Here is a 27,742-nt window from a genome sequence, read left to right as displayed (position 1 = left end):
AAGAATCTTTCACATTTGAAGCCTTCGTCTGAGCTTTCAAATTACTGTCACAAACTTACCTGTGCACATAAAAAAATCTATGAGAGGAGCGCTTGAGGGGAAGGAAGGCACTTTCTAACTGCAACTGGAATAGAGGTGCCTTTCCCTGACAATCACAGCATCACATCGCATTTTCCCCCATGGGCTTGTCAGCGTCTGGTGGCTAAATTACCAGCATTTCTGCTCCTTTAATTCACGTCTCATGTCAGCTTTGTGCTTCTCTGTGCAATTTTCACCGTTAACAGAATGAGAAAATGGAAGGGAGTGAAAATTGAACACAAGAACGGAAATTTGTCCAGCACATGTCCATCTTTGAGACCTAATACGACAAACAGCTCTGGGTGACTGTAAGGGAAAGTGAATGAAATAGGTCTAAATTGCCTGGTGGCACAGTCAGAGGCTTGATTAACAGTAGTATTTCCCTTTGTGATGCAGCGATTCAAGAGAGCTGGCTAAGATGTGTAGTACTGGTTGCAACATTCACAAGAAATCAGGTACTTAGACTGAAAGGGAGCATTGCAGAAAAATCATCCATGCTGAGTTTAACCCTGTAGTTCAGTTGTATGCCCTAAAATGAGAAATGTGCTCATGCTGTATATACACCGAGTGTACAACACATTAAGGACACCTGCTCTTTCCATGACATAGACTGAACAGGTGAATTCAGGTGAAAGCTATGATCCCTTATTAATGTCACTTGGTAAATCCACTTCAATCAGTGTAGATGAAAGGGAGGAGACAGGTTAAAGAATAATTTTTAAGCCTTGAGACAATTGAGATATGGATTGTGAATGTGTGTCATTCAGAAGGTGAATGGGCAAGACAACATATTTAAGTACATTTTAACGGGGTATGGTAGAAGGTGCCAGGCACACCAGTTTGAGTGTGTCAAGAATTGCACTGCTGCTGTGTTTTTCACGCTCAACAGTTTCCCGTGTGTATCAAGAATGGTCCACCACCCAAAGGACATCCAGGCAACTTGACACAACTGTGGGACACATTGGAGTCAACATGGACCAGCATCCCTGTGGAACGCTTTTGACACCTTGTAGAGTCTATGCCCCAACAAATTGAGGCAGTTCTGAGGGTACTAGGGCTGTGGCAGTCATGAAATTTTGTCAGCCCATGATGGTCAAGCAAATAACTGCCGGTCTCACGGTAATTGACCATTAATTAACATAAACACATTTAGCATCTCCTGGCTTCCACGCATAGTCTACAAGCCACTGATGCAGACCTTTGGAACATCTACATTTTAATAAGTCTAATAAATCCATTTAATATAGCCTACACCATCACAATAAGTCCATTATTTCTTTTAGACAAGTCTAAAGAAACATGATATGAAGAAAATGTAGTATATTTCAGAAGAACAGAAAAGCATACTCTGAGCTGTCCTTATGTTAGGCCCTGATCTGGCTATGCCATATGGATATGGGCTATACTAGTTAATTTAGCAGACAAGATTTGCTTAGAATTCTGTGGCATTATTTTATATTATTTTATAATATGAACTATTCAATTTAACATAGCTGAATGAAATAGAAAGGATGTTTTCTCCAAACAATTTCTGAGGGAGTGCGCACATGCGGCTATTCTGTGTTGAGTGGTTAACAAAGAAACAGGCCTTGCTATATGCTTAATTTAGAGTTATTTATGCAACTTTAGTTGTGATACAAACATGATGCTGTATGATGCGACTAATGATGATTTGAAAAAAGTTGCACGAAAGGCATGAGCTCTGCTTTGTTTCTTGCACAGGCTGCACACACTTCATCAGTCTCTCATTCACAATTTGACCACCACTTGATAAAAGCCTCGAATTTCCCGGCGGCATCCCCCTAGAATCCATGCCTTTTGCAGCCAGTGGCCATTGTGCCCTTGGGCTGATTACAATAATTATAATTCCCTTCTCCCAGCTGTGTGTTCCGAAGCACCTCTCACTCACATGCCTCTCTCAGATATCGCAATTCTTATTAGCCAATGCCCGTCATGTGATTGGGTTCTTCTCAGAGGCATCTATCTCAGCTCTGAAGAAGGCTACAAGTAAAGACAGATACATCGGGGACTCAACTGCGCACGTCCTTCTTATCGAAATCCGAGGCGCATATTTAAGATGTTATAAGAACTGTCCACATTTACTTTTTGTCAGCCAACAAGATGAGTAGGCTTAACGAACAGAAGAAGCACTAGCCTATGTCAATCTACTATCCCCCATAGTACAAAAGTTGACCTATTCTATTGGTCACCTTGTCCTTCTGTGCGATAAATAAGTTGTGGGATGTGATAGATCCTAAATTAATACAACCACTCGCATCAAATAACCTTTAAAAAGTAATGAGGCTTGGCCTCCCGAGTGGCGCAGCGGTCTAAACCACTGCATTGCAGTGTTGTGGCATCACTACAGCCTGGGGTTTGATTCCAATCTGTGTCACAACCAGCCGTGACCGGGAGTCCAATATGGCGGCACACAATTGGCCCAGGTTTGGTCGGGGGGGTTTACTTGGCTCATCGCGCTCTAGCGACTCCTTGTGGCGGGCCGGGCATCTGCAGGCTGACAACGGTCATCAGTGGAATGGTGTTTCCTCCAACACATTGGTACAGCTGGCTTCCGGATTAAGCGAGCGGGTGTTAAGAAGTGCGGCTTGGCAGGTCATGTTTTGGAGGATGCATGACTCGACCTTCGCCTCTCCCGAGCCCGTTGAGGAGTTGCAGCGATGAGACAAGATCGTATCCAGAGAAAAAGTGGAATTCTTTATTTTTGCAAAAAAAATGTTTACTTTCTTTTAAGCAATGAGGCTGATGCAACAGATCAGAACGTTTATCTTAAAATGTTGAACTATTAGGCTATTTCTTCACATTGTAAGCACAGCAATATACACACGGCCATAGGCTATAAGCATGAATGTTCCAAAATGCAATCAATTAGCGGGAAAACACCATTCTCAAAAGTGACCACAAATGCGATTATTCATGTAATGCTTTATTATAAAAGTGCATTTTTATGGTGAAAATTATCTTCCCCATACTTGAAACTCACACGCCAATTAGGCTCTACACCGGTTGTAAAGCAGATTAATGTGCTTAATTTTAAGAAGTTATTTGGACACTTTAGTTGTGATACAAACCTTATCAAAACATATAGGCCTATGGGCTAGGCTACATGAGGTGTGGGACTATGATTTGAAAAAAGTTGCAGAAATTAAGCATGCACTGTTTCTTGCTCTATTGCACACAAGCTGGGCATCATTCAAGTGAAATATCATTCACAGGTGATAGGCTAATATTGTTACCCATCAGACTATTCTTGATTTAATATTGTATTTACATATACTAAATAATATATGTGTGAAATTAGTTTTGATTTAGAATGGACCATTATCATGCACCTGTCTCAGAACGTGGGCAGGGAAAAAAATTAATGTACTTTTTATGCACTTTTATAGCGAATGGAGGACACTTTTCCCATGGTTCATTTTCATGCCAGCCAGGTAGGCTTTACTCCTGTTGTAAAGCAAAGCAATGTGCTTAATATTAGGAAAGTTGAGAAATAAATATAGTAGGCCTAGCCTATAGAAAGCTGATTGGATCCTCCTCTTTTTAAAAGAGGTCATCAAAACTCTGTTTTCTCACACAATTGCATAGCCTATAGAAATGTTGTGCAACATGAGCTCATGGGCTCTCATGAAGTGTTTGATTTGATTTTTGATTACATTTGCTTTGATGTCAGAGTGATTAGAGGGACAAAGTCCTGAGTACCAGGCAGTTAGCAAGTTTGGTAGGCTACTAATGACCATCAGCAGCATCAGAGCTTGGAGAAGCCTAGTTACCGTTACTAAACGGTCAGATGGAATTTGACTGCGGTTATTACTCGTGACTGCCGGTGTGGCGGTAGTCCTGGTCCCGTGTGGCTCAGTTGGTAGAGCATGGCGCTTGCAACGCCAGGGTTGTGGGTTCATTCCCCACGGGGGGACCAGGATGAATATGTATGAACTTTCCAATTTGTAAGTCGCTCTGGATAAGAGCGTCTGCTAAATGACTTAAATGTAAATGTAAATGTAGTACAGTCACCGTAACAGCCCTAGTTGCAACTCAATATTAGGAAGGTATTCTTAATGTTTTTCACATACACAAACCTTTGTCCATGATAATCGATCAGTGGGTGGGCGGATGGATCGTTAAGTACTTTATATTTCTCATTGACTTAATAATTGACATGATAGTTGTATTTACCTCCGAGGGTCATCCCAGCTTCAAAACACTTCCTCAGTCGACATGATGGGCAGTTCTTCCGTCTCAGCTTATCGATGGTGCAGTCGTTTCTGCTGGCACACAGGTATTTCTGTTTACCTAACAAAGACAAACAGAGATAAGAATAAGAGAATACGAAATTCTATTTTGAATGAGGAGGACAGTTACATCATGGTTGTAACATGGTTGTAAGTCATAAATGATTACCACAGAAACCAATGGTTGGAACCGGTTCAGGAAACAGAACCGAAAACCGGAAAATAACAAAAAAAATTGAGGAACAGAACCCGAACCAAAAACGAAAGTGATCTATACTGTTCCGGAACTGTTATTTTAAAAGCATGGGAACCGGTTAATAACGTTCTTTTACGTTCCGGGCATTTTTTTCCAGTCCCACAACAAAGCGCCTATGCAAAGCCCTCACTCTGTCGCTCAGGAAGTTATTCCAGCGTCTGTCTGCCACCTGGAAATCTTTTACAGTGTGTGTGTGTGTGTGTGTGTGTGTGTGTGTGTGTGTGTGTGTGTGTGTGTGTGTGTGTGTGTGTGTGTGTGTGTGTGTGTGTGTGTGTGTGTGTGTGTGTGTGTGTGTGTGTGTGTGTGTGTGTGTGTGTGTGTGTGCGCGCGTGCTACCTGCCCCTCCCCCTATGAAGCATAGGTTACTGTAGCCTACTGACAACGTTACAAGCGTAATTCCCGAAATTAGATGTTTAATTAGAGAAGACTGGATTGACTTTTTCAATGCTAGGTAATGATACTAACAAAAAGGTAAGACGTACTTTTAATTCTAGTGCAGCTCTGCATACAGAAGCTTTTTAACTAGCTAGCTAGGTAATGTTTTCTCTGGTCCAATGCTAAACCAACTCGGAAGTTCAAAGACATTCAAAGCTCCTCCAATTCTGTGGGCTTAATTCAGATAATGGATGTCATAACAAGATGCCCAGCACTTCAAGGCAAGCTTCCTCCATCCTCTCTCGCTCTCTCCTCACCCTCAACATTTCAGTTGCATCTTGTGCCCTACACTGTGACTGGCAGCAAGGTGTGTGTGTTTCTTTCATTATGATTCATCCATGCTGTTACGGCTAAATACAATTTTCTCTTAATTACTTTCCTATACAGATTAAATCGCTTACCCACTCAACAGCAAGCTCCTCTATCCACACTGATTTGTGAAGTAATTTAATGTAGAGCTAAATGTTTAAAAATATATATATTTCAGAGGCATGAAAAGGAATGGAAATCAATAATAATATTGGTACTTTTTTGGGGTTCGAATCGGTTCAGAACTTTATTTTGCTGGTCGGAACAGTGGAAAAAAAAAAAATTCTGTTCAGAACGAAACGATTGGAAAATAATTTTGGTTCCAACCCCTGACCGGAACAGTCATATGTTTTGTCATGTCCAGTGTGGTGATCATAAAAAGCAGGAGCTTGGACTATAAAAGCTCTTTCGTTGAAGAGTCAATTGATATGCTCTTTGAGTAGCACATTGAATAAATCAAATCTGTAATTTTACAGGGCATGGTTTGATGGCATTTATGGGGCTTCCGCTCACATTTCAATAGTGAAAGGAAAATACTGAACCAAACAAATTAATACCTAGAGTAGGAGTTGGAAGGCAGAATTTATAGATGGTCTTTTCTGTTATTTTCATTACAGATTATGGTCAATTAAAGAGAAAATATATTGCATCTGAAACAGTGTGACATCAAAATCATTTTGAAATAGTAATTAACCTGTTGGTTAATTACTTAACCTGTTGGTTAATTACTGAGTGGTTGTTTTGGACCCGGTACTTCACTCCACCCAGTCTGTCTTACAAAAAAATACAAAACATAACTTGAAAGCTCTGATTGCTTAGGGCATTTAGCCATTTTGGCACAGTGACTCACTACCCAAACCAGACGTAACTTGTTTTAAGTGGTCAAAATACGTCCTAATACTATGTAGTGGACAAACTCGAAATCAGACAGGAAATATATTTACATTAATGGATAGTAAGAGACTTCAGCTTTCTCCTCATATGTACTTTACATAATTCCTGTAAGATGAAAAATGAAGGCATGACAAGTAGCACAAGCCCTGCGCTTTTAAAATGGCTGTGTTCCTATGGGAATTTGCACATGTTTAGAACGCCACCATTAGGTAAAAGATCTGGGGAAAAAATGTGTCATTTAAAAAAAAATCATTTTATCCATTTAACTGTAATTGGTGACATATTTTATTTAAAACCTGGATATTCAAATGTGTTATGTCCCAATTGTCCCCACTGGGGGACAAAAACTAAAAAAACATATTTCAGGGGTTTTTGGCCTGTTGTATCTCGGTCACAGTTCTTACCTTTCTAACAGTACTAAGCATGTGTTCGTAGGAGTTATAGTTTTTCGAAACCAAAATGTAGTATTCAATATTATGCATCGTTTAGAAAATGCCAGCAGAGGGCATCAGTTTAAGAGGTTTTAATGAGATCTAATTGTCAGTAAAGGCCTGATTAGCTTGCCTTGGTAGCTCGTAATGTTTGTGTTAACCTCGTCCCCAGGCTATTGCGCACCGCACATATAAGTCTTGGTTATCAACAATTAAAAGTTGGCCTTAGTGGGAGTGACCATAGAATTCTATATTCGTCATCTTTAATTTTAGCGAATCACACAACTGCGCGGTGTGGCTCCGTAAACAGAGGTACACAAGACACGTACGGGAAGGGTTAGGGGGGAGATGTTGTTGGAGATGATTGATTGGTGATTAAGCCGATTAAGCCAATGCTATTAGACGGGTTGGCTGACAACGTTGGAAGCCGTGCTTTGTGGCCAGAAGCTGTGCTTTGTTAAGATTCTGAACGGTCAGATAGCTAGCAACAAGAAGCTGCCATGTGAGGAATCATAGGTGGTTCGTTTCAGATAGTTTTATCTTGTTCTTGATACCATGTCTTGTTTTGAGGTGTTTTGACCGATTTCATGTCAATGCTAATATGGCAAAAATTCACTAGCTATTTAACCAATAACTTTAACGATGTATTTGAGAGAAAACCAGTGCTCATTGTGCAAATGTATTGATGTTGTCACGACTTCCGCCGAAGTCGGTCCCTCTCCTTGTTCGGGCGGCGTTCGGCGGTCGATGTCACCGGCCTTCTAGCCACCGCCGAACCACTTTTCATTTTCCATTTGTTCTGTCTTTGTCTTATCACAACTGGCTTCTCTCAACCAATTACTTGTTTATTATTTAACCCTCTGTTCCCCCTGTTCCCCTGTGTTCGTGAGTGATTGTTTATTGTAATTCGGTCCGTGTTTGTGGGCTATCATTGTTGCCTTGTATATTTGTATTTTTTGAATAAAGTACTTTATTACTCATATCTGCTGTCCTGCGCCTGACTCCCTACACCAGCTACACATAGGACCGCTACAGATGTTTTCAATAATCATTTGGAAACTATATACTGAACAAAAATATGAATGCAATATGCAACAATTTCAAATAGTTAAGGTTCATATAAGGAAATCAGTCAATAGAAATAAATTAATTAGGCCCTCATCTATGGATTTCACATGACTTGGAATACAGATATGCATCTGTTGGTCACAGATACCTTAAAAAAATTTAGATAGATATAAGACTCTAGCTTCAGTGATTTTTGCAATTCGTTCCAGTCATTGGCAGCAGAGAACTGGAAGGAAAGGCGGCCAAAGGAAGTGTTGGCTTTGGGGATGACCAGTGAAATATACCTGCTGTAGCGCATGCTACGGGTGGGTGTTGCTATGGTGACCAGTGAGCTGAGATAATCTCCTCCGCAATTGATAAGGCTGTTGATTATGGCCTGTGGAATCATGTACCACTCCTCCTCAATGGCTGTGCGAAGTTACTGGATATTGGCGGGAATTGGAACACGCTGTTGTACACATCATTCCAGAGCATCCCAAACATGCTCAATGTGTGACATGTCTGGTGAGCTGGGACATTTTCAGCTTCCAGGAATTGTGTATAGATCATTGTGACATGGGGCCGTGCATTATCATGCTGAAACATGAGGTGATGGTGGCGGATGAATGGCATGACAATGGGCCTCAGGATCTTGTCACAGTATCTCTGCGATTTCAAATTGCCATCGACAATTTGCCATCGTCGTGGTCTGCGATGCCATACACACACGACGCCAAACACGTGGTCTGCGGTTGTGAGGCCGGTTGGACGTACTGCCATTTCTAAAACAACATTGGAGGAGGCTTACATTAGAGAAATTAACATTTAATTATCTGGCAACAGCTCTGGTGGACATTCCTGCAGTCAGCATGCCAACTGCACACTGTGGCATTGTGTTGTGTTGTGTGACCAAACATTTTAGAGTGGCCTTTTATTGTCCCCAGAACAAGGTGCCCCTGTGTAATGATTAGGGTTGCAAAGGGTCGGGAGCTTTTTTGTATTTTTCTGAAATTTTCATGGGAAAATTTGGGGGCATTTTGATTGAATTCATCAAAAAAGTTAGCTGAACCGTTAGCTGAACAGTGAACCTTTTTTTGTGGGATACACATAAGGCAATTCTAGGTCTTTAAATCAAATCAAATTTTATTTGTCACATACACATGGTTAGCAGATGTTAATGCGAGTGTAGTGAAATGCTTGTGCTTCTAGTTCCGACCATGCAGTAATATCTAACAAGTAATCTAACCTAACAATTTCACAACAACTACCTTATACACACAAGTGTAAAGGAATGAATAAGAATATGTACATAAAAATATATGAATGAGCGATGGCCAAACGGCATAGGCAAGATGCAGCAGATGGTATAGAGTACAGTATATACATATGAGATGAGTAATGTAGGGTATGTAGAGATGAGTCAGTATGTTGGCAGCAGCCACTCAATGTTAGTGATGGCTGTTTAACAGTCTGATGGCCTTGAGATAGAGACTGAAAAACAGCTTCTCTGTCCCCGCTTTGATGCACCTGTACTGACCTCGCCTTCTGGATGATAGCGGGGTGAACAGGCAGTGGCTCGGGTGGTTGTTGTCCTTGGTGATCTTTTTGGCCTTCCTGTGACACCGGGTGGTGTAGGTGTCCTGGAGGGCAGGTAGTTTTCCCCCGGTGATGTGTTGTGCAGACCTCACTACCCTCTGGAGAGCCTTACGGTTGTGGGCGGAGCAGTTGCTGTACCAGGCGGTCATACAGCCCGACAGGATGCTCTCGATTGTGCATCTGTAAAAGTTTGTGAGTGTTTTTGGTAAGAAGACAAATTTATTCAGCCTCTAGAGGTTGAAGAGGCGCTGCTGCGCCTTCTTCACCACGCTGTCTGTGTGGGTGGACCATTTCAGTTTGTCCGTGATGTGTACGCCAAGGAACTTAAAAACTTTCCACCTTCTCCACTACTGTCCCGTCGATGTGGATAGGGGGCTGCTCCCTCTGCTGTTTCCTGAAGTCCACGATCATCTCCTTTGTTTTGTTGATATTGAGTGTGAGGTTATTTTTCTGACACCACACTCTGAGGGCCCTTACCTCCTCCCTGTAGGCCGTCTCGTCATTGTTGGTAATCAAGCCTACCACTGTAGTGTCGTCTGCAAAGTTGATGATTGAGTTGGAGGCGTGCATGGCCACGCAGTCATGGGTGAACAGGGAGTACAGAGGGCTGAGAACACACCCTTGTGGGGCCCCAGTGTTGAGGATCAGCGGGATGGAAATGTTGTTACCTACCCTCACCACCTGGGGGCGGCCCATAAGGAAGTCCAGGACCGAGTTGCACAGGGCGGGGTGAAGACCCAGGGTCTCGAGCTTAATGACGAGTTTGGAGGGTGCTATGGTTTTAAATGCTGAGCTGTAGTCGATGAACAGCATTCTTACATAGGTATTCCTCTTGTCCAGATGGGTTAGGGCAGTGTGCAGTGTGACTGCGATTGTGATTGTGTTGTTTGTGGACCTATTGGGGCGGTTAGCAAATTGGAGTGGGTCTAGGGTGTCAGGTAGGGTGGAGGTGATATGGTCCTTGACTAGTCTCTCAAAGCACTTCACGATGACGGAACTGAGTGATACGGGGCGATAGTCATTTAGCTCAGTTACCTTCGCTTTCTTGGGAACAGGAACAATGGTGGCCCTCTTGAAGCATGTGGGAACAGCAGACTGGGATAAGGATTGATTGAATATGTCCGTAAACACACCAGCCAGCTGGTCTGCGCATGCTCTGAGGACACGGCTGGGGATGCCGTCTGGGCCGGCAGCCTTGCGAGGGTTAACACGTTAATGTTTTACTCACGTTGGCTGCAGTGAAGGAGAGCCCGCAGGTTTTGGTAGCGGGCCGTGTCAGTGGCACTGTGTTCTCCTCAAAGCGAGCAAGGAAGTTGTTTAGTTTGTCTGGGAGCAAGACATCATGGTCCGCGACGGGGCTGGTTTTCCTTTTGTAGTCCGTGATTGACTGTAGACCATGCCACATACCTCTCGTGTCTGAGCAATTGAATTGCGACTCTACTTTGTCTCTACACTGATGCTTAGCTTGTTTGATTGCCTTGCGGAAGGAATAGCTACACTGTTTGTTTTCGGTCATGTTTCCGGTCACCTTGCCCTGATTAAAAGCAGTGGTTCTCGCTTTCAGTTTTGCGCAAATGCTGCAATCAATCCACGGTTTCTGGTTGGGGAATGTTTTAATAGATGCTGTGGGTACAACATCACTGATGCACTTGCTAATAAACTCACTCACCGAATCAACGTATTCATCAATGTTATTGTCCGACGCTATGCGGAACATATCCCAGTCCACATGATCGAAGCAATCTTGAAGCGTGGAATCCGATTGGTCGGACCAGCATTGAACAGATCTGAGCACAGGCGCTTCCTGTTTTAGTTTCTGTCTATAGGCTGGGAGCAACAAAATGGAGTCGTGGTCAGCTTTCCCGAAAGGGGGGTGGGGGAGGGCTTTATATGCATCGCGGAAGTTAGAATAATAATGATCCAGGGTTTTTCCAGCCCGGGTCGCGCATTTGATATGCTGATAAAATTTAGGGAGCCTTGTTTTCAGATTAGCCTTGTTAAAATCCCCAGCTACAATAAATGCAGCCTCAGGATATGTGGTTTCCAGTTAACATAGAGTCAAATTAAGTTATTTCAGGGCCATCGATGTGTCTGCTTGGGACGGGATATACACTACTGTGATTATGATCGAAGAGAATTCTCTTGGTAGATAATGTGGTCGGCATTTGATTGTAAGGAATTCTAGGTCAGGTGAACAAAAGGACTTGAGTTCCTGTATGTTGTTATGATCACACCACGTCTCGTTAATCATAAGGCATACACCCCACCCTTCTTCTTACCAGAGAGATGTTTGTTTCTGTCTGCGCGATGCGTGAAGAAGCCAGGTGGCTGTACCGACTCTGATGACGTATCCCGAGTGAGCCATGTATCCGTGACACAAAGAACGTTACAATCTCTGATGTCTCTCTGGAAGGCAACCCTTGCTCGGATTTCGTCTACCTTGTTGTCAAGAGACTGGACATTGGCGAGTAGTATACTCGGGAGCGGTGCACGATGTGCATATTTTGTTTAAACTATCCCCAATTCAATGGAATTGCAACCCTCTGCATGCTCAGTGCATTCTTCCATCACATGTGAAGTGCACTCTTCCATCACATGTACAGCTGATTCTCAAGATCTTGCACACTAATGAGATGCTATTGAGCCCACACTGTCTGAGCCAAGGACTACATGCTTTCTGGTAAGTTTTGATTAAAATACTGGGTGGGGTGAATATATTTTATCTGACATACATTATTTTTTGTTAACTAGTAAATAGTAGCCTACAGCAAAGTGTGTTTAAATAATTTCTAACTTGTTAACAATTTCTGCTAGTTAGTTTTTGTTACCATGTGGGTTTTAGCTTGCTTGAGCCTGCTAACTGAAGAGTGTTAATTCACCTGTTTCCATACATGTTTCCTTTTATAACATTTACCTTACAAAGGAGTTGTTTAATCTAACTGCTTAACTATTTATCTGTACATGGAATTGTATTTATTTTTACTAATTTTTTCCTAATCTTTACAGGAAAATGCCACGGGCACTATCTGATGTGTGGAGACATTTCCCTGCAGCTAATGTAGAAGGAAAAGCTGTGTACATTTGCAAATACTGTGCCAAATCATATGTGAAGAATGCAACAAAGATGTAGAATCATCTGGCCAAGTGCACAAAGTTCCCTCCGAGCTCACAACAAGCAACCTCTGACAAAAGTCCCTCTACTTCTATTCGAGGTGAAAATTATGAATCAGACACCTTATCGATAGTAACAGCTCATGGTCCTCCTGGAATCAGAAGTTTTTTTACTCAATGGAGGAACGTAGTCAGAGAAATGCTGATGAATGTCTTGCTTGAGCTCTGTATGCAACTGGTTCACCTCTGATGCTCACAGGCAATATGTATTGGAAAACATTTCTGAATGTTCTTCGCCCAGCATACACCCCTCCAACCAGACATGCTTAATCTACTAATTTGCTGGATGCAGAGTTCAACAGAGTTCAAGTGAAGGTCAAGCAAATCATAGAGAAAGCAGACTGTATTGCAATCATCTCTGATGGGTGGTCGAATGTTCGTGGGCAAGGAATAATTAACTACATCTCAACCCCTCAACCAGTATTCTACAAGAGCACAGACACAAGGGACAACAGACACATCGGTCTCTACATTGCAGATAAGCTGAAGGCAGTCATCAATGACCTTGGACCACAGACGGTATTTGCACTGATGACAGACAATGCTGCGAACATGAAGGCTGCTTGGTCTAAAGTGGAGGAGTCCTACCCTCACATCACACCCATTGGCTGTGCTGCTCATGCAATGAATCTGCTCCTCAATGACATCATGGCACTGAAAACAATGGATACACTCTACAAGAGAGCCAAGGAAATGGTTAGGTATGTGAAGGGTCATCAAGTTATAGCAGAACTCTACCTCACCAAGCAAAGTGAGAAGAATAAGAGCACCACACTGAAGCTGCCCAGCAACACCCGTTGGGGTGGTGTTGTCATCATGTTTGACAGTCTCCTGGAGGGGAAGGAGTCTCTCCAAGAAATGGCCATATCACAGTCTGCCGATATAGACAGCCCCATCATGAGGATCCTCCTGGATGATGTATTTTGGGAGAGAGTGGTAAGCAGCCTGAAACTCCTGAAACCTATAGCAGTAGCTATTGCACGGATTGAGGGAGACAATGCCATCCTGTCTGGTGTTCAGACTCTGCTTGCAGATGTATGAGAAGAAATCCGTACTGCCCTGTCCACTTCACTGTTGCGCCAAGCAGAGGAAACTGCAGTTCTGAAATACTTTAAAAAGCATGAAGACTTCTGCCTGAAGCCCATACACGCCACAGCGTACATGTTGGACCCCAAGTTTGCTGGCAAGAGCATCCTGTCTGGTGCAGAGATCAACAAGGCCTATGGTGTCATCACTACTGTGTCTCGTCACCTTGGCCTGGAAGAGGGCAAGGTTCTTGGAAGTCTGGGGAAGTACACTTCCAAGCAAGGGCTTTGGGATGGAGATGCAATATGGCAGTCGTGCCAACATATCTCATCAGCCACCTGGTGGAAGGGACTTTGTGGATCGCTTTTTGAGCCTGACAACGACCCATCCTCAACAAGGTTGGAAAGTGACAGTGAAGATGAGGCCTCAGAGTCTAATGTTCAAGAAGTGGACGTTAAGGAGGTCCAGGGAGAAGACATGGAAGCCTGAGAGAAAGACAACCAAAGCTTCAGTTTCTAGACTATCAGTTTACGTGTGTTGAAAACGTTTTTGGGAGATGCGATAGATCATTGGAGATCATTCAATATTCCCTTTCTTTTGTTGTTCAGTGAAATCATCCCATGTGAAGAATCAACTAATTAATTAAAGTTCAATTCGTAACTAAATTGATTTTTTGATTTCTATTGGAAGGATTTAATAATTTGCAATTATGTCTACTTATGATAAGGTAAAATGTTTATGTTTCTGTCTCCATGTGATATGGTAAATATATCCAATGCATAAAACATCTACATTTAAATTGTATTCATATAAATGTACATATATTTCCATTAATTCCCATATATTCCCACTGAAAGTTTCCACCTCTGAATATTCCCCAAAATGTGCAACCCTAGTAATGATCATGCTATTTAATCAGCTTCTTGATATGCCACACCTGTCAGGTGGATGGATTATTTTGGCAATGGAGAAATGCTCACTAAAAGGGATGTAAACAAATTTGTGCACAAAATTTGAGAGAAATAAGCTTTTTGTGCGTATTGAACATTTCTGGGATATTTTATTTCAGCTCATGGAACATGGGACCAACACTTTACATTTACACTTTGCATTCATATTTTTGTTCAGTGTAGTTTACATGTTGTCAACAATCTAAGCCAACACTGTCTGTTTTGCCCCATAGTTGCGCAAATGTCGGTTTTGTTGCTAAACAACTAACCTGTTTATGCGCTGGGAGTTTCTGGTGATTGTTTTTTATTGATCTGTGTCAGATCTTGTAGAAACTCTGTTAGGTGCGTGACTGTAATTGCTATTTGAAGTTGGAAAAGTAGCATACCGATGTCAGGGCAGATATCTGGATATTCGATTAGCTGTGCCCATCCCTGCTCATAATCATGAGCTTTTTCCTCAGAAACAGGATTTCATATGTCATATGACTCACAGGTTGATTCACTGAAAAAATGTAATGACTTTCCATATGAGGATTTCCCAGATGGTTAGACTAGGATGAATGTAACTTCTGGCAATTTTGTAAAAAATTTACATAGATTGGTTTTGACATATTCCAAATAAACCATGTCAATACTATGGACCTTGGGTATTTTCCTCTGAAATACATAGAGATTAAGAACAATTTTTCTTATGGCATCATTATATCTAATACATTATTTCCAAAAAGCATGAGAGGTGGATCTGGTTTATGGATCCCATTTCCACCATTGATGCTATGCTCTTTCTTCTGTGTGGAGAGGTGCAATGGCATATTACTTTATCAAGTCTTACCTTCTGCAGCTCTCTTGAAGAACACTTTGCAGCTGCCACAGGTTAGCGCTCCATAGTGGCAGCCAGATGCTTCATCTGCACAGATCAGACAGGTCCTCTGGGGCGGGAAGAAGAACTCCATGGGGAACATGTGGTCTCTGCCACCCTCAAACCTTTAGGAACATATTAAAGGCTTTTAGAAATATCACAAACAAACACACAAACAGTACAGAATTACTCAACAGCATCATTCAATGAGCACATGTGCTCCTATTACCCTCTGCCTTTCTCTTTTGCCACTTTGATAAGTTGTTTCCTGACATTTTAACAGAAGTGACCATAACCTAATGCTTGAGGCCTGTAATTTTTCCTTCAGGGGTGAAACCATTGAGAATGTACTAATGGAATATTCAAATTAATCAAAACTACAATAGTGTAACAGCAGAGCTTGATTGTCATTATATGACAAATTTACAAGCACAGAACAATTGCTAACATTATGAAAGGCACGTCGCTTAAGCAAGTTGTTCTTTTGCTAAAAAATAAACATGGTGATATACACTGACTATACAAAACACATACATTCAATGACATAGATTGACTAGGTGAATACATGTGAAAGCTATGATCCCTTATTTATGTCACTTGTTAAATCCACTTCAATCAGTGTAGATGAAGGGGAGGAGTCAGGTTAAAGAAGGATTTTAAGCCTTGAGACAATTGAGACATGGATTGTATATGTGTGCCATTCAGAGTGTGAATGGACAAAACAAAATATTTAAGCGTCTTTGAACTGGGTATGGTAGTAGGTGCCAAGCGCACAGGTTTGATTGATTCACACTCAACAGTTTCTCATGTGTATCAAGAATGGTCCACCACTCAAAGGACATCCAGCAAACTTGACACAACTGTGGGAAGCATTGGAATCAACATGGGCCAGCATCCCTATGGAACGCTTTTGACACCTTGTAAAGTCCATGCCCCAACAAATTGAGGCTGTTCTGAGGGCAAAAAGGGGGGGGGGGGGGGGGGGTGCAACTCAATATTAGGACGGTGTTCCTAATGTTTGGTATCTCAGTGTATACGCCACTGACACTTAACACCCCACACAAAAGCTGACACCCAATCTGGACCATGGTCCCTGATCAAAATTAAACGTGATTGCCTCTGGCTGGCATTCTATACGACTCCTCACATTGAGGCCTTATGTCCAATACTACTGCCATCAAGTGTATACCTTATTTGTGTGGTTCTTTAGAATTTGTGAAAAGTTCATTTGATTCACAGTTCCAGATTATTTAAGCATTTTCACTTTTCTCCCTCAGATTCACAGTTTCTGAGTGAGATCCTCATCGGGTGAACCAGACTGGGTAAGAATTTATCTGATTTCTAATTAGAGCTGGGCAGAGGGTGTGATGACTTGAGAGTGTGGGAAAGGTGTGAACAGCAGTGCCAGGGCCAAGGGGGGCAAGAGGGGTGCTCTACTGCAGCTGTCAGCACAGGAAGAGATTGGACAGTGTGTACAGACATAACTATACCTCAATGACGTATAGCGTTAGGTGTCAAGGCTCTATGTAAAAAACACAAGGACAAAGCTTATAACCAAGCAGCAAAACAGTCCTCTCTACAGTATCAGCAGTAGGCTAAATGCCCACTGGCTCTTGGTCAGAATCTAGAGCCAGAAAAGCCAGCTGTTAGAGAATAAAGCACAAAGCTCAGTTTCAGTGCCTTAATATGATGAGTATAATTCTGTTCTGATGACCTGGTCTGATGTTACTGGAAGATTGAAGTAATTCAGTGTTTCCCATATATTCACTAAGCAGCAGCGTACCACTAAATTGTTCCTAAAGCCAGACAGGAAGTATGTAGAAAAGATAATTAAACTATATATTTTTTAATAATATAATCTTTGAGAACTAGAAATCACCCAAATAAAAGCAAGACACTGAGGGAGAATTGAACATTCTAAAAATAATGTATTTAAGAGTATTTTTGTCATGGCTGGATTACTGACGGGGAACACAGGGCACATGCCTGATTGGGGTCCCGAATGGTTTTGTTATACTATTTGAGCATACCAACACAGAATTAGCCACAGCAAAATGCATAGGATTGCATGACAAGGGGAAATACTGGTTAATTAATCCATAGATATTGAGAGTGACTGATCTGGTTAATCATAAATCAGTAATAAATGTAGGTACTTCAAATGTGTGATGAAATTATTAATGTAATCAATGCAAGGATATAAATGTTACTCTATGCTGCTCTTATCCACTTTAGCTATAAACCTTTAAGGAATTAATTGGAATTATTGGAAATCCAAAATGAGGATATGTGATGATGATAATACTTCTGAACATTAATACGTTGATGGCATATCCTGTGGATGTCAACATGGCGTAAGAATATGAATGTAAACTAGGGCATGGCATGGCAAAGCAGGGGGGAAACGGAAAAGGTTAGAAAAGTGGAATTCCTTTCACCCAGACTGGTTCTGACAATTTTGACAACACAGAAAAATCTCCACATATAAATTGTATTGTTAAAATCATTGAGGATAACAAACAAGAAACCAAACAAAAAGTCCAACTTTTATATTGTATTGTATTCCTTCAGAAATTACCGTTCACTCTGTCACAGACCTGCCATGTACCCACAGCATTTTGCAGATGTTCTTTGTACCCACCCCATCTAACCCAGACATCTAACATTTCCCCCGATGAAATGTAGCCTAGGTGAATGACTACTCAATATGAGCAAAATAAGATATTCTGTATTTTATGTAAGCTTATTGCTGGAGTAGAGGAGGGCTGATATGAAGAATGTAGCCCATAAGCCAATTGGAGCTACTGTAATAGCCATATGGTTTGTAAGTTCCAGATCTGATATAAATCTTGCATCATAACACTTAGACATTTCAGACTGTGGAATCCAGATAATACACTGGGAGTGGTGTGTGACTTTGACATATGAATTGTCATTAGCACAGCACTTGCACGCTTAAGGTGCAATTTGGAGAGTAATTTAGAATCTCAGGTAAATTCACCATGAGTGGATCAGATGGTTAGGTCATCAACATCAGCAGTGGCCTACTGACCATTAGTGCATCCAGCCCTTTGTTCTCAAAAAGAGCACAAGTGCGCACATGCCGCCACTCGCTTGTATTGGAGTGTATAAAAACAATGCCATAATGATTTTGAATAGTTTTGTTCTTAGTTTTGAATAGTGAATGTAGGAATTATTGAGTGAATAAAACATTAAGAACACCTTCCTAATATTGAGTTGTGTTAAGTCTAATTTTGCCCCTTCTAAGTCAGTGGCATATACACTGAGTATACCAAACATTAGGAACACCTTCCTAATATTGAGTTGCACCCCCCATTTTGCCCTCAGAACAGCCTCAATTCGTCAGGGCATGGACTCTACAAGGTGTCAAAAGCGTTGTTGACTCCAATGCCTCCCACAGTTGTGTCAAGTTAGCTGGATGTCCTTTGGGTGGTGGACCATTCTTGATACACATGGCAAACTGTTGAGCATGAAAACCCCAGTAGCGTTGCAGTTCTTGACACAAACCGGTGTGCCTGACACCTACTACCATACCCCGTTCAAAGGCGCTTAAATCTTTTGTCTTGACTGGCACACTTACTCAATCCATGTCTCAATTGTCTCAAGGCTTAAAAAACATTTTTTACCCTGTCTCCTCCCCTTCATCTACACTGATTGAAGTGGATTTAACAAGTGACATAAATAAGGGATCATAGCTTCACCTGGACTCACCTGGTCAGTCTATGTCATGGAAAGAACAGGTGTTGTAGTTATTTTTCAATGTAACTACAAACTCAAACCCTCACCCTGAAATGTTAAGTAAATATGGTCAATGTAATGTGGTGGTAACTATTTGTATTGTTATTTTAAACCTGAAATTTACAGTGTAAAGAACTATACCGTCTGTGTGATATTGGGTGGAAACGCGGTTGGCTGCAATAATGTGAAAAATGTAGAACAACTGCATCTTCATTAATAGTGAAAAATATGCAAATAGGCATGGTGATGACAGCTAAAGGTAAGTAGCAGCCCAAAAATACAAGTGTTAGGTGCCAGTGACTGCTGAGTAAGGCAAAAAATCTATTTTCACACCAAACAGAGCATAATTGCTGCAACAGAAATGGACAACTTAATTGACCCTTTGCCTAACAAGCCCTTTTGAGGTCTATCTTGTTTTTCAACACTTCCATGTTCATATTTACTCACTGTACTGACCTTTTTGGAACTACAGTATATATTCTTAATTGAGAATATACATGATATATATTATTGCTGGCCAATTGTAACATTTACAGTGCCTATAGAAAGTCTATATCTTTAACTTTTTTCATATTTTGTTGTGTTACAAAATGGGATTGAAATAGATTTAATTGTAATTTTTGTGTCATTGATCCACACAAAATACTCCATAATGTCAAAGTGAAAAAAAAATGTATACTAATTAAATAACTACCATAGAGTCGCTGCATAACTATTCATCCCCTTTGTTGAGGCAAGCCTAAAAGAGTTCAGAAGTCAAATGTGGCTGAACAAATGATATTTTGTTATATATCAAGTTATATTGAATGACTGCCCCTTCCTCTGTTCCACATACTGTACATAAAATATCTGTAAGGTCCCTCAGTCAAGTATTGAATTTCAAGCACAGATTCAACTAAAGACCAGGGAGCTTTTTAAAGCCTCATAAAGAAGGACAGTGATTGGTAGATGGGTAAAAATAACAAATCAGACATTGAATATCTCTTTAAGCATGGTCAAGTAAAGAATTATGCTGTGGAGGATGTATATGGATGGACGATGTATCAAACCACCCAGACACATCCGAGATGCAGTCTTCCTTCAGAACTGAGCTAAAGGACAGGAAGGAAACTGCTTAGGGATGTCACCATGAGGCCATTTTAAAACGGCGACAGAGTTCAATGGCTGTGATGGGTGGATCAACAACATTGTCGTGACTCCACAATAATGGCCAAAATGACAGAGTGAAAAGAAGAACACAAATATACAGAATAAAAAAATTCCAAGACATGCATATGTATGCAACAAGGCACTAAACTAATATTGCAACAACAAAAAAACACGGCAAAGAAATACACTTTTTGGCTTAAATGCAAAGCCTTATGTTTGGGGCAAATCCAACACAACACATCACTGAGTAACTGCCTCCTTATTTTCAGCATGGTGGTGGCTCCATCATGGTAATGGTATGCTTGACATCTGCAAAGACTGGGGAGTTTTTCAGGATGAAAAGAAACGGGCTGGAGCTAAGTACAGGCAAAATTCTAGAGGAATCCTAACCTGATTCAGTCTGCTTTACACCAGACACTGGGAGAGGACTTCCTCTTTCAGCAGGATGAAATAGGAATTTCTGCAGGAGCTGATTGTGGACTATAGGGAAAGGAGGGCCGAACAGGCCCCAATTAACATCTACGGGGCTGAAGTGGAGCGGGTCGAGAGTTTTAAGTTCCTTGGTGTCCACATCACCAACAAACTATCATGGTCCAAACACACCAAGACAGTTGTGAAGAGGGCACGACAACACCTTTTCCCCCTCAGGAGACTGAAAAGACTTGGCATGAGTCCCCAGATCCTCAAAAAGTTCTACAGCTGCACCGTCGAGAGCATCCTGACCGGTTGCATCACTGCCTGGTATGGCAACTGCTCGGCATCTGACCGTAAGGCGCTATAGAGGGTAATGTGTACGGCCCAGTACATCACTGGGGCCAAGCTTCCTGACATCCAGGACCTATTTACTAGGCGGTGTCAGAGGAAGGCCCAAAAATTGTCAAAGATTCCAGTCACCAAAGTCATAGACTGAGCCCCAAGCCATAAGACTGCTGAACAATTAATCAAAATGGCCAACCGGATGGCCAACTGGATGGTTGATTTGATGTGATTTGATAATAACCTACAACACAAAGCCAAATCGACACTGGAGTTGCTTACCAAGAAGAGAGTGAATGTTCCTGAGTGGCCAAGTTACAGTTTAGACTAAAATCTGCTTGAAAATATATTGCAAGACTTGTAAATTGCAGTCTAGTCATTTTCCCCAAAACCCTGACAGAGCTTGAAAAATTGGGAAAAGAATAATGGGCAAATATTGCACAATACGGGTATGCAAAGCTCTATGAGACTTACTGATGAAGACTCAAAGCTGTAATCAAGGTATATTAGTGTTTAGTTTTTAATTAATCTTAAACACATTTTTGTACGTTTCTTCCACTTTGACATTAGTTTATTTTGTGTATAACGTTGACCAAAAAATGACAATTAAATCAATTTTAATCCTACTTTGTAACAAAATGTGAAGAAATCCAAGAGGGGTGTAGACTTTCTATAGGCACTGTACCCTTTACCCTCTGTAACATCTATGTAACATGGTTGGTGAAACACTACTTGACCAAAAGTATGTGGACACCTGCTCGTGGAACATCTCATTTCAAAATGATGGGCATTAATATGGAGTTGTTCGGACCTTTGCAGCTATAACAGCCCCCACTCTTCTGGGAAGGCTTTCTACTAGATGTTGGAACATTACTGCGGGGACTTGATTCCATTTAGCCACAAGAGCATTAGTGAGGTCGGGGCACGGATGTTTGGCGATTAGGCCTGGCCCACAGTCGATATTCCAATTCATTCCCAAAGGTGTTCAATGGAGTTGAGGTCAGGGCTCTTTGCAGGCCAGTCAAGTTCTTCCACACCGATCTCGACAAATAATTTCTGTATGGACCTCGCTTTGTGCACGGGGGCATTGTCATGCTGAAACTGGAAAGGGCCTTCCCCAAACTGTTGCCACAAAGTTGGAAGCACAGAATCGTCTAGAATGTCATTGTATGCTGTAGCATTAAGATTTCCCTTCACTGGAACTAAGGGGTTTAGCCCGAACCATGAAAAACAGCCCCAGACCATTATTCCTCCTCCACCAAACTTTACAGTTGGCACTACGCATTGGGGCAGGTAGCGTTCTCCTGGCATCCGCCAAACACAGATTCGGACTGCCAGATGGTGAAGTGTGATTCATCACTCCAGAGAACATGTTTCCACTGCTCCGGGGAGCTTTACGCACTCTAGCCGATGCTTGGCATTGCGCATGGTGATCTTAGGCTTGTATGCGGCTGCTCAGCAATGGAAACCCATTAAATGAAGCTCCCGACGAACAGTTTTTGTGCTGACCGTGCTTCCAGAGGCAGTTTGTAGCTCGTTAGTGAGTATTGCAACTGAGGACAGACAGGTTTTTTAACGCGCTGTGCACTTCAGCACTCGGCCGTCCCTTTCTGTGAGTTTGTGTGGACTACCACTTTGCGGCTGAGCCGTTGTTGCTCCTAGACGTTTCCACTTCACAATAACAACTTTTACATTTGACCGGGGCAGATCTAGCAGGGCAGAAACTTGACAAACTGACTTGTTGGAAAGGTGGCATCCTATGACGATGACAAGTTGAAAGTCACTGAGCTCTTCAGTAAGGCCATTCTACTGCCAATGTTTGTCTATGGAGATTGCATGGCTATGTGCTCGATTTTATACACCTGTCAGCAATGGGTGTGACTGAAATAGCCGAATCCACTAATTTGAAGGGGTGTCCACATACTTTTGTAAATATAGTGTAGTTCTAGTCTATTAAAAGAATATATACCCTTGGATCATACAGTACATTTCTTATAAAATTATCCAACCGAGGAAGCTATTACAATGAGGAAAGGGGGATACCAAGTCAGTTGCGCAACTGAATGCATTCAACCGAAATGTGTCTTCTGCATTTAACCCAACCCCTCTGAATCAGAAAGATGCGGGGGCTGCCTTAATCGACATCATTGGCGCCCGGGCAGCAGTTGTTGTTGGGGGTTAACTGCCTCGCTCATGGACAGAATGGCAGATTTTTACATCTTCCCGGCCTGGTGATTCAAACCAGCGCGCATTCGGTTACTGGCCCAACGCTCTTAACCGCTAGGCTACCTGCCGCCCGCACACAAGAACATCATGTGTAATTGAAAATACATGGTCTGGTTGTACCTTCACAGTAATAAGCTGGCTATATTTCTAGGAACGTATACACACAATGTACACCAGAAGAAGGGGGGGGGGGGGGGGGGGTTACTGTTTATATGGACAAAAATACCACTCTTAAAAGCACTCAATGTGATATATTAGGTCTATGTTTGGTTGAATTGTAGTTACTGCTGTTATACTGCAGCCCAGAACAATGTACGTGTCAATGCCACACTGTGAAGCATTTTCTGACAGAGACAATACTATTTTGTCTATGGGGGGTAATTCAATAAACAATGAAATTCACATGGGAACTCAAGCTAGGGATGAGCTATAATGGGCCTATTCGACCATGTTAAAACGTATACAGATGAGCTCTCCAAGAAAGACAAAGGGATTCTAAAATAAGGCCATGTGTATGAATAATGTTGGGCTGCTGTCAAACGGACAGTAAAGTACGTCACCATAGTTACCTTATATAGAACTATCTCTATCTCATGACATTAATCAAAGTAGTCCTAAATGTACATATTTCTGACAATGTGGAAATGAGGAATACACGCAAACCTGCAAATCTGATGCTATTGCTACCCATTACAATACATGCAATTGTTTGATTATAATTTCAATACCACTTCAATATCTTAGAAACATCTTGTAAATGCAAATAGCAAATTAGAAAACTACAGGGCAAAATGAATCAACAAGTAAGACCACCAAATATGCACTATTATCCTGAGTTGGAGAAATATTACTCCCTTTAACAGATATTATAGAGATGCTTCTTTGTCTTCTGGTTGAACATATTTGCTGTATTGCTGAGTTTCAAGTTGCAGACAGAGACATGTCTCTCAACCCACATCTAAAAATGATTTCTTAATATCTTCATGATCATTTCTCATGCTTAAAAATGGTACATACAATTAGTATTTTACTTTAACAAGCTTTATAGAAGGAATGGATGTGTCCAACTGTATTATTATGTGATTACTGTATATTGTGTAACCACATTTGAACTGCAAATCAGTCTGATTTAGAGAAAGATTTCTCACAGGGCAGGAAGGAAGAAATTTGTTTTAGATATTTCCTGAATTTAAATGAATAGAGGTCCACGTCTCATATGATCATGTTAGTAAACAGTTTATACTGTAAACATGATTTTATAGCATTTCTTGTTCTGAATATATGGGAGTTACGAACATCGGTAGCTTTTTTTGGAGTGAAATAAAAAACATTATGACCGGACCGATAACAGATTCTCCCTCCATTCAGTGTTAGGGTATGTGATGTCTTGTGTGTAAGAGAAGAAAGTCTGTTCATTGAATTGTTACTGACCCTTAGAAGTCAATCTTCACAGAGCATCTAGTTTGTATATAATGTCTTCCTCTTACTCTGTAGGCTACATGATAAGTTCTTGAAACATTACAGTTCCCCTTTAAAGTTGAGATTGTTTTGACTACCTCTCTGGGCAAATTTCTGAGCACATACAGTACTGTTGAATGAAAATGATGTACACCATATACATTACACTATACAGTTACAGCTCTCATTTAGCAACCTTTCCTCAGAAATAAAGAGCAGGATGTTAAATGAGTGTGTCAACCTCCAGGTGAGAGCAACATGAACATTTGCTCAGATATTTGCTAAAAAATTAGCTCAGAAAGGAAGTAAAATTCCTGTTTTCTGGTAATTTGAGATTCCTGCTTCTCAAACGTAAACAATATGTAAAACCAGATATTGAATAGTAAACAATGGGATTCTAGTATTGCGCAATGATCCTGATCACGGAACTTCAGACCATGCTTGGTCCATTAAGGGCTCTCTTGCACGTCATTTTATCCATCCTACTACAACTACACCAATCACCAAACCACTGTGAGTAAAACATTAAGACAACTAACATGTGCTCAAGGACCGTACTCAGTGTAATATAGACACTACAAATGCAATGCTTGCTTTGCAGAGATTTTGCATGATATTAGTTGCACATTCTACATGCAGGTTGACCAAATTTATGTTGGAAACAGTTCATTTTCAAAGTAGCCTAACAAATGTATTATTTTACTGTTGAGAATTGTTCCATGGAACTGTACACAACAAATATTTAAATCATGTGGCTTGTGGCTTTGTGTCCAATTAAATCAGAGGAAAAAGATATACACACATGAAGCCTAGAACGTCCTGTTTAAAAAAGCAAAACTGACAAGCACTCTGGGCATACACTATTCAGAGCTTATAACTATAGATGCTCAAAGTAGGCTACAAAGTAGGCTGATAACATCTTTATTTGCTGTAATGACAATGAGCAAGTGCCTAACAAGTCACCTTGTTTGCCTTGTCTGCAAAGTCCCTGAGAGAAAGACATGTGCATCAATGGGAAACCCCAAAGCTGACTGGAGTGTGATCATGAAGATATTGAGGTGAAACTTTGCAATTCCTCTATGTTTAAAAAATCTGAACTGGTAAAATGTGGTCTTTTTTCTGTTCCTTCAACACTGTTCACAGCTATCCTTTTCAGAATCAATAGTGGTCTAACTCATGCAGAAGTCATTGTTACTCCAGATGTTGTACATTCATGAAGATAATACAATACAGCACTATATCATTTGCAATATAACCATTTGACAATGGGGTCGTTGATTTTGTTTTTGATCAAATACATCATAAATATAACAGTAGTCTACTATAGAGTAAGTACATTGTGATAGTCTGTTGGAAGAGGGAATGAAGAATTATGCAGCCCATAACATTGTAAAACGTGACAGGTGAAAGATTGCTTTGTTACACTACATTTAAACATGTAGGTTAATTACCCCTTAATAAGGGCACTGTAATGTAAAGTGTTTGTGAATTTGTGAGTTTTAATAACCTTCTTACCTGGCATCTGTGTAAGAGACATCCAGCCAGTCCCCGACCTCATTCTTTAAGTACGGGGAGTTGGGATAGGGCATCCTCCCTAGCATCCCGCCCGGGTACCACTGCTCAGAAGTTGGCCGCTCTCTGCGCACCAGACCACCACCCCGCTCATATTCATAAGGGTTACAAATGAACGCGGAGTCTGGTCCCGCACTGTATGGATTCATACCCTGCCTCGGTCCATATTGTGTGTTGTCATTGTCATTATACCTGTTGTACTGATAGCCCCATGACGTTCCGGCAGGTTCATTACTAATGGCCTCATATTTTATCTTGACACTGTACTGTTGTTGTAAGTAGTCAGCATATTTGTCCTCCATTGTTTCTCCAGTTTCACAGACATGTGCTGGGATGACATGAGACGAGAATCTGTCTGGGTCAGTTTGACTGAAGTGTGCCAAGTGTGCTGGCAACAGTGGGTCAAAATGACAAGATGCAGAGCGTGCTCTTGTATTCAAAGAATTCTCTGTTTCTTTTGAAGTCGGGTCATCACTCTTTTCATTCAGTCTAAAGTCCTGTTCATCTGTGGATGGATGTCTGGAGCTAAGGTGCTCCATGGTCGCCACTTCTTCTGTAAGGTCATTTGCTGGGGAACTTTTAAACATCTCAACTCGTTTATCACTTTGTAGTGGCCTGGCATTGCGCTCACTAGGGCATTTGTATTCTGTAATGGAGACGTTTTCTTCAGCTCCAGAACAATTCAATAGAGGCACCTGAAACAAATAGTTGCCTTGACTTTGGTCATTTGCACTGGATGGTGCGTAATTTGGTCCCAGGTCATTCATCTCATTCAAGTCCATGGTCAATCCCAGCGACACAGAGACAGCGTTGCAGAGCTCCCTCGCCGTTTCTGATATGGTGGTGCAGGCAGAATTGGAACAACTGTTCGCCACACGGGCGTAACTGTTAGGACTTAACTCCACTCCGTGATGGGGCACAGCTGGTTGACAGCACTGTTGTTTAGTGTTGCAGGCTAACGGTCCAGAGCGACAGGATCCGTATCCATTCGCGTTTGGATAGTCTGATTCGTTCACAGAGGAAAACCCGGTTTTGTTTCCTGTTGAGCTTTTGGAAAAATGGATACGACTTGCATCCGATTCGAGTGTTCTGGAAAAACTAATGCTGTCATCTTCCCTCACTTCAATGTCAGAATTGCGAGCCGTCCCTGACGATATTTCTTTTCGGGGTGATTGCCGGTTAGTTTGGCGCATCTCCCAGGGGTGTTTATTCTGCATGAAACTGTACGAACTAGAAAAGTCCAAGGTTTCGGTGACAGTAGTGTTACTAGGCAGTGTAGCTTTCACGTTGTGGAAAACGTTTTGGAAAGGTCCGCGAAAAACTATGTTTGGGGAGTCACAAACTCCTCCTAATCCAACTGGAATCTCCATAGTCCAAAAAACGGCGTTTACGCTGATAGGCCGTCAGAGTTGAAAAAATGTTTAAGAAAACGGAATTTATCAAATAGGCCACATTAATAAGAATTTAAAGTCATAGCCCTATTCCAGTGAACAAAACAGTGAGGCAATAATAGGACTGAG

At 41.5% G+C, this 27,742-nt stretch overlaps 1 protein-coding gene across 2 annotated transcripts in view; it reads right to left on the bottom strand.

The window, feature by feature from the left end:
• LOC120057177 (androgen receptor-like) overlaps window positions 1-27,742 on the bottom strand; it is a 65,692-nt gene that overhangs the window by 37,421 nt on the left and 529 nt on the right. The window contains exons 2-4 of one of the 2 annotated variants that reach the window (XM_039005652.1): window positions 26,166-27,614; window positions 15,276-15,427; window positions 4,273-4,389 (exon numbers count right to left, since the gene is read on the bottom strand). In XM_039005652.1, the coding sequence (XP_038861580.1) occupies window positions 4,273-4,389; window positions 15,276-15,427; window positions 26,166-27,592 (1,696 nt within the window). In that variant the 5' untranslated portion in view covers window positions 27,593-27,614. The remainder of the gene's footprint in view (window positions 1-4,272; window positions 4,390-15,275; window positions 15,428-26,165; window positions 27,615-27,742) is intronic. The other variant, XM_039005653.1, reaches the window with a different exon arrangement.

Source organism: Salvelinus namaycush, chromosome 12, assembly GCF_016432855.1.
Source record: "Salvelinus namaycush isolate Seneca chromosome 12, SaNama_1.0, whole genome shotgun sequence".
Taxonomy (NCBI): domain Eukaryota; kingdom Metazoa; phylum Chordata; class Actinopteri; order Salmoniformes; family Salmonidae; genus Salvelinus; species Salvelinus namaycush.
This window is presented reverse-complemented; position numbering and strand designations above follow the sequence as displayed.